The following is a 10,984-nucleotide window of genomic DNA, read 5'->3' as shown; positions in this document are numbered from 1 at the left end:
GCACCTTGTTTGTCTTTCTTATTAGATCCTGTGGTCCCAGAAGGTTAGATACATGCCTTATCTGTTTCTGTAGCCCCTATGGTGACTAGCATAGCTGTTTGCACACTGTAGATATTTAATTGATGCTTTGTAGAGTGAATAAATTACCACCTATCCAACCATTGTCTATGAATTGAATATCCTTTGGTATGCATAGCTTTAAACATTGTTTGTGTTTTAATTCTATTTTATGTATTTGGTTAGCATAGTCTCTACCCTCTGTATACTTTGCTTCTAACTTGACATAGATTGCATGAATATCTAAATTCTTTGCAAATGAGGTGGACACTTGGGTATTGTGGAATCCACAGCTCTACTCTGGCTTTGTCGTTCACTGATTGTGTAACCTTGGACAAGCCACATCTACTCTCTGGATTATTTTATTTTATGAGACAGAGTTTTACTCTGCAGCCCAAGCTGGAGTGCAGTGGGACAATCTCGGCTCACTACAACCTCCGCCTCTGGGGCTCAAGCAATTCTTGTGCCTCAGCCTACTGAGTAGCTGGAGTTACAAGCGTGCGCCACCACGCCTGGCTAAATTTTTGTATTTTAGTAGAGACGGGGTTCATCATATTGCCCAGGGTGGTCTCGAACTCCTGAGCTCAGGCAATCCGCCCGCCTCGGCGTCCCAAAGTGCTGGGATTACAGGGGTGAGCCACTGTGCCAGGTCACTGGACCTTATTTTGCCTCCATCTATTAGATAGGGGTAATAATCCCCGTTTTGCTTCTTTAATTCACCACAAGGTTGTTGGGAGGATAAAGGAAATAACAGATGTGTAAGTGCTTTGCCGACTATAAATCACCCAGAAATGTCATTTCATTGCATCTGCTGTTGGATGTAGGCACATCTTTTGCTGCTGGCATCCCCCACCCATCTGCTCCTCTCTTTCGGTGAAAAATTGACTGTCGGGTGGCAGGGAACGTCGAGCGAGGGACCGGCAGGATGGATGATGAGGAAGTAACCGTGTCTCCTGAATGGCGTGTGGAACTGGGGCTTTCTTGTGGTGGGTGTGAGGTGAAGCGGGGACACTGTCTTCTGAAAGGCCGCTCTGAGGAAGGGAAACGCGTGTGTCCAGGCAGCCTCAACTACCAGCCTAGTCCCAGTGTGTAGGTTACAGGGAGTCAGCCAGTTTGGGAAACTTCTCAGACTCAGAGCTGCAGAAGTTGACGTGCGCTGCCTGAGGGAAGGTGTGGGCCCGAATGCCGTGCAAGCGCGACTTCAACTTCCTCTAATAAGGGTCACGACGGCCCTACAGCGTAGAAGTAGGGGTCAAGAGAGACCCCCTTGGCCCGGAAATGCCCTAGGCTGGACTCTTCGGAGCCTGCCAATTGGCTTCCACTGAACGGGAGGGTGGGCCTTGGGGCGTTCCGCTTACTGATTGGTTGGATACCAGATTGGCAGGTCCCCGCCGGCTGTGCGTGTGGTGAGGGCGGACATGGCGGAGGCAGGAAAAGTACCCTTGAGCCTCGGGTTTACCGGAGGAGAAGCGACAGAGTGGCCTCTGCAGCGGTACGCCCGCTGCATACCCGCAAACACCAGAGACCCACCTGGGCCACTCCAGGAAGCTGGGACAGCCCCCTGCCCCACATGGAAGGTGAGGCCCAAAGGCGGGTATATTCCTGAGGCGCCCACAGCCCTGAGGAGGGGAGGCTCTGCATATACACGGGGCCAGTGCCCTGAAAGCCATGCCAAAGGGACACCAAGCGACTGCCAGGCATGTTGGGGAATGGCCAGGCCGACAACTAAGATAGAAAATACATACATAGCAGTAGGAGACATGGTTGGAACCTTTACAGTCTCAAAATAATTATGCAAGGGAGTAGTAAACATTCATATATTCAATGTGTATTTATTGAGTGTCAAGTATGTGCTAGACTCTATTCGGGGTGCTAGGGATGGAGCAGTGAGCAAGATATAAACGCTCCCCACCCTTATTGATGTTTTTAGTTTAGTGCAGGATACACTATTTATCCAAATAACGAATTACAGAAGGGACAACTGAGTCATCCCGTAACCAAGCACTCACACAGGACTAGATTTGAATCCTCGCGTTGCCAGTGAATTTCTGTGACCTTGCTTTAGTTACTTAACCTCTCTATGCCTTATTCACTTTGTCTTAAAATAGAGATAATAATATAATAGTACAGGCCCTCAGAAATACTGGCGTTCGGTTCCAGACCATCACAATAAAGCAAGTTACGAACTTTCTGGCTTCTCAGTGCATATAAAACCTATGTTTGCACTATACTGTAGTCTATTGTCTAAAAGAATTATGTCTAAAAGGAAAATGTATATACCTTGATTCGAGAATACTTTATTGCTAGAAAATGTTAACACTCACCTGAGCCTTCAGCAGGTCAGTCTTTTTGCCGCTAGAGGGTCTCGCTTCATGCTGGTGGCTGCTGACTGATCAGAGTGGTGGTTTCCCAAGGTTGGGGTTGCTGTGGCAATTTCTTAAAATAAGACAACAATGCAGTTCGTCACATGGATTGCCTCTTCCTTTCAGGAAAGATTGCTCTGTAGAATGCGATGCTGTTTAATGGCATTTTTACCCACAGTAGAACTTCTTTCAAAATTGGAGTTAATCTCTCAAATTTTGCTGCTGCTTTATCAACTAAGTTTATGTGATATTCTAAATACTTCGCTGTCATTTCAGCAATGTTCACACCATCTTCACCATGAGTAGATTCCATCTTAGGAAACCACTGTCTTTGCTCATCCATAAAAAGCAACTCCTCATCTCTTCAAGTTTTATCATAAGATTATAGCAATTCAGTCCCATCTTCAGGCTTCACTTCCAATTCTAGTTCTCTTGCTCTTTCTACACATCTGCAGTTCCTGCCTCCACTGAAATCTTGAACCCCTCAAAAGTCATGCATGAGGGCTGGAATCAGCTTCTTCCAAATTCCTGTTAATGTTGATATGTTGACCTCCTCCCATGAATCACAAATGTTCTTAATGGTATCTAGAATGGTGAATCCTTTTCAGATGTTTTCAATTAACTGCCCGGATCCATCAGAGGAATCACTAGCTACAGAAGCTATAGCCTTATAAAATGTATTTCTTAAATAATAAGACTTAAAAGCTGACAATTACTCCTTGATCATGGTTTGCAGAATGAATGTTGTGTTAGCAGGCATGAAAACAACATTCATCTCTTTGTATATCTCTATCCAAGCTCTTGGGTGACCAGGTGCCTTGTTAATGAGCAGTAATATTTTGACAGGAATCTTTTTTTCTGAGCAGTTGGTCTCAACAGTGGGCTTAAAATATTCAGTAAAGCATGCTATAAACAATTGTGCTATCATCCAGACTTTGTTGTTCTATTTATAGAGCACAGGCAGAGTAGATTTAGCACAGTTCCTAAGGGCCCTAGGACTTTCAGAATGGTAAATGAGCATTGGCTTCAATTTAGAGTCTCCAGTGTGATTAGCCCCTAATGCAAGAGTCAGCCTGCCCTTTGAAACTTTGAAGCCAGGCATTGACTTCTCTTTAGCTATGAACGTCCTAGATGGCCTCTTCTTCTAAGAGAAGGCTGTTTTGAATATGTTAAAAAATCAGATCAGGCTTTGGCTTAAGGGAATGTTGTGACTGGTTTGATCTTCTATGCAGACCATTACAACTTTTTCCATTTCAGAAATAAGGCTGTTCCACTTACCATTCCTGTGTTCACTGGAATAGCATTTTTAATTTCCTTTAAGAACTTTTCCTTTGCATTTACAACCTGGCTAACTGGCATAAGAGGTGTAGCTTTTGACTTATCTTGGCTTTCAACATACCTTCCTCACTAAGCTTAATCATTTCTAGCTTTTGATTTAAAATGAATGATGTATGATTTTTCCTTTCACCTTAACACTTTGAGGCCATTGTAGGGTTCTTAATTGACTGGATTTCAATATTGTTACGTCTCAGAATAGTGAGGACCAGGGAGAGGGAGAGAGACAGAGCAAAGGCTGGTGGATGGAGCAGTTGGAATATACATATCGTTTATTGATTAAGTTCACTATCTTCTATGGGCATGGTTTGTGGCACTCCAGAACAACTACAATAGTAACATCAGTACGATAGTAACAGTGGTGATCACAGATCACCACCAGATATAATAATAATGAAAAAGCTTGAAATATTGTGAAAATTACCAAAATATGATACAGAGACGTGAAGTGAACACATGCTGTTAGAAAAATGGCACTGAGAGACTTGATTGATGTGGGGTTGCCACAAACCTCCAATTTGTAAAAAATGTAATATCTGTGAAGTGCACTAAAGCAAAGTCCAGTAAAGGGAAGTGTGCCTGTACCTACTTCATAGGATTATTTTGAGCATTGAATAAGCTAATACATATCAATCATCTAAAATAGTGCCTAGTATGTGTTAAGTTATATAGGGGTTTGCTAGTATTATTATTATTTTGTTCTAGTGGTATGTTTTTAACACCATGGGTTGCCAGTCATTCAGTTCCCTTTTGTCTGGTTTGACTATTGGATGCGGAATCTGGGATTTTGGATTATATACATGTATGTCACATGTGTGCACACATGCATACATGTTTGTGTATTTTGGGCAGCAGTAGGTAGGAGAAGAATTAAAGAGAATAAAGGTCCCAGGTAGCTGGGCGTGGTGGCTCAGACCTGTAATCCAGGCACTTTGGGAGGCTGAGGCAGGCGGATCACCTGAGGTCAGGAGTTTGAGACCAGCCTGGCCAACATGGCAAAACCCCACCTCTACTAAAAATGCAAAAATTACCCGGGTGTAGTGGTGCCTGCCTGTAGTCCCAGCTACTCAGGAGGCTGAGGCAGGAGAATCACTTGAACCTGGGAGGTGGAGGTTGCAGTGAGCTGAGATCGTGGCACTGCACTGCAACCTGAGTGACAGAGCAAGACTCTGTCTCAAAAATAAATAGATAAATAAAATAAAATAAAATAAAATAAAAATACCACAACCTGTACAGAGGCCACAACATACCTGAAAAACCTCTGCATGTGAAATGTATAGTTACATAGAAGGCTAACAAATCTGGTGCTTAGAGAATAAGGGAAATGGTAGCTTGAGATAAACCTGTCTGAAGAGGTAGGCAGGTGCCTTGTGAACATTATTATAAATCCAATGGGAAGCCACCGAACAGTTTTGAGCAGAGGCATTTTTGTCTTTGAAAGATCACTCTGGTTGTGGTGTGAAGATGGAATTGGAGGGGAATATGAGTGGATTCAGAAAGATCATATAGAATGCTATTGCAGTGTTATAGGCAAGAGATGATGATGGCTTAGACTAAGGACATGGCAGTAGAGATAGGAATATTAGGAATATATTTTGGAGACCAAAATGAAAAGGCTTGGTGCTTGATTGTATATGAGTGGCAAGAGTAAAGGACTTCTGGGTTTCTAGCAGAAGCAACTGAGTAGATGGTTAGAGAATGGGAAACACTGGAGGAGGAACAGTGAGGGAAGAATAATCCAAGATGTCAGTTTCGGATGTATTGAATTTGATAAGATTGTGAAGAATCCAAGTGGAGATATTGGATAGATAGTTGGGTATATTGGCCTAGACTCAGAAGGAAGATCTGGGCTGGAAATGTAAAGGTGCGAGTCATCAGCATAAAGGTGATATTGATAGTTATGGCATTAGGTGAGATTCGGGACCAAGCTTAAAGGTAATCCAACATTTGTAAGTTGGGTAGAGGGGACAGAGCCCCAGAGAAGATTGACAAGAGGCCTGGCACAGTGGCTCATCCCTGTAATCCCAGCACTTTGGGAGGCCAAGATGGGTGGATCACTTGAGGTCAGGAGGTCAGATCAGCCTAGCCAACATGGTGAAACCCGAGGTTACTTGGGAGGCTGAAGCAGGAGAATCCCTTGAACCCAGGAGACAGAGGTTGCAGTGAGCCAAGATTGTGCCACTGCACTCCAGCCTGAGCAACAGAGTGAGACTACATCTCAAAATAAATAAATAAATAAATAGGAAAACACAATAACAAGAAGGCGGGTGATTTCTGCATTTCCAACTGAGGTACCTGGTTCATCTCATTGGGACTGGTTGGACAGGGGGTGCAGCCCATGGAGGGCGAGCCAAAGCAGGGTGGGGCATCGCCTCACCTGGGAAGCACACAGGTTCGAGGTATCTCCCTCCCCCAGCCAAGGTAAGCCGTGAGAGACTGTACTGGGAGGAATGGTGCACTCTGGCTCAGATACTGCACTTTTCCCATGGTCTTCGCAACCAACAGATGAGAAGATTCCCTCTGGCGCCTACCCCACCAAGGGCCCTGGGTTTCAAGCACAAAACTGGGTGGCCGTTTGGGCAGACACCGAGAGTTTTTTTTTTTTTTTTTTCCATATGCTAGTGGCACCTGGAAAACCAGTGAGACAGAACTGTTCACTCCCCTGGAAAGGGGGCTTAAGCCAGGGAGCCAAGGGGTCTGGCTCGGCGGGTCCCACCCCCATGGAGCCAGCAAGCTAAGACCACTGGCTTGAAATTCTCACTGCTAGCACAGCAGTCTGAGGTTGACCTGGGATGCTCCATCGTGGTGGAGGGAGGGGTGTCTGCCATTGCTGAGGCTTGAGTAGGCGGTTTTACCCTCACAGTGTAAACAAAGCCACCAGGAAGTTTGAACTGGGTGGAGCCCACGACAGCTCAGCAAGGCTGCTGCAGCCAGACTGTCTCTCTAGATTCCTCCTGTCTGGGCAGGACATCTCTGAAAAAAAGGCAGCAGCCCAGTCAAGGACTTATAAATAAAACCCTCATCTCCCTGGGACAGAGCACCTGGGGGAAGGAAGGGGTGGCTGTGGGCGCAGCTTCAGCAGACTTAAACGTCCTTGCCTGACAGCTCTGAAGAGAGCAGTAGATCTCCTAGCACAGTGTTTGAGCTCTGATAAGGGACAGACTGCCTCCTAAAGTGGGTCCCTGACCCTTGTGTCTCCTACTGGGAGACACCTCCCAGTAGGGGCCCTCAGATACCTCATACAGGAGAGCTCTGGCTGCCATCTGGCGGGTGGCCCTCTGAGATGAAGCTTACAGAGGAAGGAACAGGCAGCAGCCTGTTCTGCAGCCTCTGCTGGTGATACCCAGGCAAACAGGGTCTGGAGTGGACCTCCAGCAGACCTGCAGCAGAGGGGCCTGACTGTTAGAAGGAAAACTAACAAACAGAAAGGAATAGTATCAACATCAACAAAAAGAATGTCCACTCAGAGACCTCACTCGAAGGTTACCAACATCAAAGACATCTACAAAGATGTGGAGAAACCAGCTTAAAAAGGCTGAAAATTCCAAAAACCAGAACACCTCTTCACCTCCAAAAGATCACAACTCCTCGCCAGCAAGGGAACAAAACTGGATGGACGATGAGTTTGACAAACTGACAGAAGCAAGCTTCAGAAGGTGGGTAATAACAAACTCCTCCGAGCTAAAGGAGCATGTTCTAACCCAATACAAGGAAGCTAAGAACCTTGAAAAAAGGTTAGTTGAATTGCTAACTAGAATAACCCAATGGAGCTGAAAAACACAGCATGAGAACTTCATGAAGTATACACAAGTATCAATAGCTGAATCGATCAAGCAGAAGAAAGGATATCAGAGATTGAAGATCAACTCAAAGAAATAAAGCAAGAAGACAAGGTTAGAGAAAAAAGAGTGAAAATAAATGAACAAAGCCTCCAAGAAATATGGGACTATGTGAAAAGACCAAATCTATGTTTGATTGGTGTACCTGAAAGTGATGGGGAGAATGGAACCAAGTTGGAAAACACGCTGCAGGATATTATCCAGGAGAACTTCCCCAACCTAGCAAGGCAGGCCAACATTCAAATACAGGAAATACAGAGAAAGATACACCAGAAAGATACTGCTCGAGAAGAGCAACCCTAAGACATATAATCGTCAGATACACCAAGGTTGAAATGAAGGAAAAAATGTTAAGGGCAGCCAGAGAGAAAGGTTGGGTTACCCACAAAGCAAAGCCCATCAGACTAACAGCGGATCTCTTGGCAGAAACCTTACAAGCCAGAAGAAAGTGAGGGCCAGTATTTGATATTCTTAAAGAAAAGAATTTTCAATCCAGAATTTCATATCCAGCCAAACTAAGCTTCATAAGCAAGGGAGAAACAAAATCCTTTACAGACAAGCAAATGCTGAGAGATCTTGTCACCACCAGGCCTGCCTTACAAGAGCTCCTGAAGGAAGCACTAAACATGAACCAGGACCAGCCACTGCAAAAACATACCGAATTATAAAGACCACTGATGCTATGAAGAAACTGCATCAACTAATAGGCAAAATAACCAGCTAACATCATAATGACAGGATCAAATTCACACATAACAATATTAACCTTAAATGTAACAGGCTAAATGCCCCAATTAAAAGGCACAGACTGGCAAATTGGATTAAGAGTCAAGACCCATCAGTGTGCTGTATTCAGGAGACCCATCTCATGTGCAAAGACACACATAGGCTCAAAATAAAGGGATGGAGGAATATTCACCAAGCAAATGGAAAGAAAAAAAAAAAGCAGGGGTTGCAATCCTAGTCTCTGATAAAACAGACTTTAAACCAGCAAAGATAAAAAGAGACAAGGGCGTTACATAATGGTAAAGGGATCAATGCAACAAGAAGAGCTAACTATCCTAAATATATATGCGTCCAATACAGGAGCACCCAGATTCATAAAGCAAGTCCTTAGAGACTTACAAAGAGACTTAGACTCCCACACAATAATAGTGGAAGACTTTAACACCCCACTGTCAATATTAGATCAATGAGACAGAAAATTAACAAGGATATCCAGGACTTGACCTCAGCTCTGGACCAAGCAGACCTAATAGACATCTACAGAACTCTCCACCCCAAATCAACAGAATATACATTCTTCTCAGCACCATATCACACTTATTCTAAAATTGACCGCATAATTGGAAGTAAAACACTCCTTAGCAAATGCAAAAGAATGAAAATCATAACAAACAGTCTCTCAGACCACAGTGCAATAAAATTAGAACTCAGGATTAAGAAACTCACTCAGAACTGCTCAACTACATGGAAATGGAACAACCTGCTCTTGAATGACTACTGGGTGAATAACAAAATGAAGGCAGAAATAAAGATATTCTTTGAAACCAATGAGAACAAAGACACAACATACCAGAATCTCTGGGACACATTTAAAGCAGTGTGTAGAGGGAAATTTATAGCACTAAATGCCCACAAGAGAAAGCAGGAAAGATCTAAAGTCGGGACCCTAACATCACAATTAAAAGAACTAGAGAAGCAAGAGCAAACAAATGCAAAAGCTAGCAGAAGACAAGAAGTAACTAAGATCAGAGCAGAACTGAAGAAGACAGAGACACGAAAAACCCTTCAGAAAATCAGTGAATCTGGGAGCTGGTTTTTTTAAAAGATCAACAAAATAGACTGCTAGCCAGACTAATAAAAAAGAAAAAAGAGAAGAATTAAATAGATGCAATAAAAAATGATAAAGAGGCTATCATCACTGATCCCATGGAAATGCAAACTACCATCAGAGAATACTATAAACACCTCTATGAAATAAACTATAAAATCTAGAAGAAATGGATAAATTCCTGGACACATACACCCTCCCAAGACTAAACCAGGAAGAAGTCAAATCCCTGAATAGACCAATAATAGGTTCTGAAATTGAGGCAGTAATTAATAGCCTACCAACCAAAAACAGTCCAGGAGCAGACGGATTCACAGCTGAATTCTACCAGAGGTACAAAGAGGAGCTGGTACCATTCCTTGTGAAATGATTCCAAACAATAGAAAAAGAGGGAATCCTCCCTAACTCATTTTACAAATCCAGCATCATCCTGATATCAAAACCTGGCAGAGACACAACAAAAAAAGAAAATTTCAGGCCAATATCCCTGATGAACATTGATGCGAAAATCCTCAGTAAAATGCTGGCAAACCAAATTCAGCAGCACACTGAAAAGCTAATCCACCACGATCAAGTCAGCTTTATCCCTAGCATGCAAGACTGGTTCAACATATACAAATCAATAAACATAATCCATCATGTAAATAGAACCAATGACAAAAACCACTTGATTATCTCAATAGATGCAGAAAAGGCCTTTGACAAAATTCAGCAGCCCTTCATGCTAAAAACTCTCAATAAATTCGGTATTGATAGAATGTATCTCAAAATAGTAAGAGCTATTTATGACAAACCCACAGCCAATATCATACTGAATGGGCAAAAACTGGAAGCGTTTCCTTTGAAAACTGGCACAAGACAAGGATGCCCTCTCTCACCACCCCTATTCAACATAGTATTGGAAGTTCTGGCCAGGGCAATCAGGCAAGAGAAAGAAATAAAGGTATTCAAATAGGAAAAGAGGAAGTCAATTGTCTCTGTTTGCAGATAATATGATTGTATATTTAGAAAACCCCATTGTCTCAGCCGAAAATCTCCTTAAGCTGATAAGCAACTTCAGCAAAGTGTCAGGATACAAAATCAGTGTGCAAAAATCACAAGCATTCTTATACACCAATAACAAACAGAGAGTCAAATCATGAGTGAACTCCCATTCACAATTGCTACAAAGAGAAGGAAATACCTAGGAATCCAAATTACAAGGGATGTGAAGGACATCTTCAAGGAGAACTACAAACCACTGCTCAAGGAAATAAGAGAGGACAAAAACAAATGGGAAAACATTCCATGTTCATGGATAGGCAGAAACAATATCATGAAAATAGCCATTCTGCCCAAAGTAATTTACAAATTCAATGCCATCCCCATCAAGCTACCATTGACTTTCTTCACAGAATTGGAAAAAACTACTTTAAAGTTCATATGGAACCAAAAAAGAGCCAGCATAGACAAGACAATCCTAAGCCAAAAGAACAAAGCTGGAGGCATCGTGCTACCTGACTTCAAACTATACTACAAGGCTACAGTAACCAAAACAGCATGGTACTGGTACCAAA

General features: G+C 43.1%; 1 protein-coding gene across 1 annotated transcript in view; it reads left to right on the top strand.

Annotated features, from left to right (window-relative positions):
* Window positions 1-1,445: 1,445 nt before the first annotated feature.
* Window positions 1,446-10,984, top strand: part of REC114 (REC114 meiotic recombination protein) — a 123,731-nt gene continuing 114,192 nt past the window's right edge. The window contains exon 1 of the mRNA XM_011932969.1: window positions 1,446-1,634. Coding sequence (XP_011788359.1) covers window positions 1,476-1,634 — 159 coding nt within the window. The 5' untranslated portion in view covers window positions 1,446-1,475. The remainder of the gene's footprint in view (window positions 1,635-10,984) is intronic.

Source organism: Colobus angolensis, unplaced genomic scaffold, assembly GCF_000951035.1.
Source record: "Colobus angolensis palliatus isolate OR3802 unplaced genomic scaffold, Cang.pa_1.0 Scaffold99, whole genome shotgun sequence".
NCBI classification, from domain to species: domain Eukaryota; kingdom Metazoa; phylum Chordata; class Mammalia; order Primates; family Cercopithecidae; genus Colobus; species Colobus angolensis.
The sequence above is the reverse complement of the archived record's forward strand: the minus strand, read 5'-3'. Positions and strand labels throughout refer to the sequence as shown.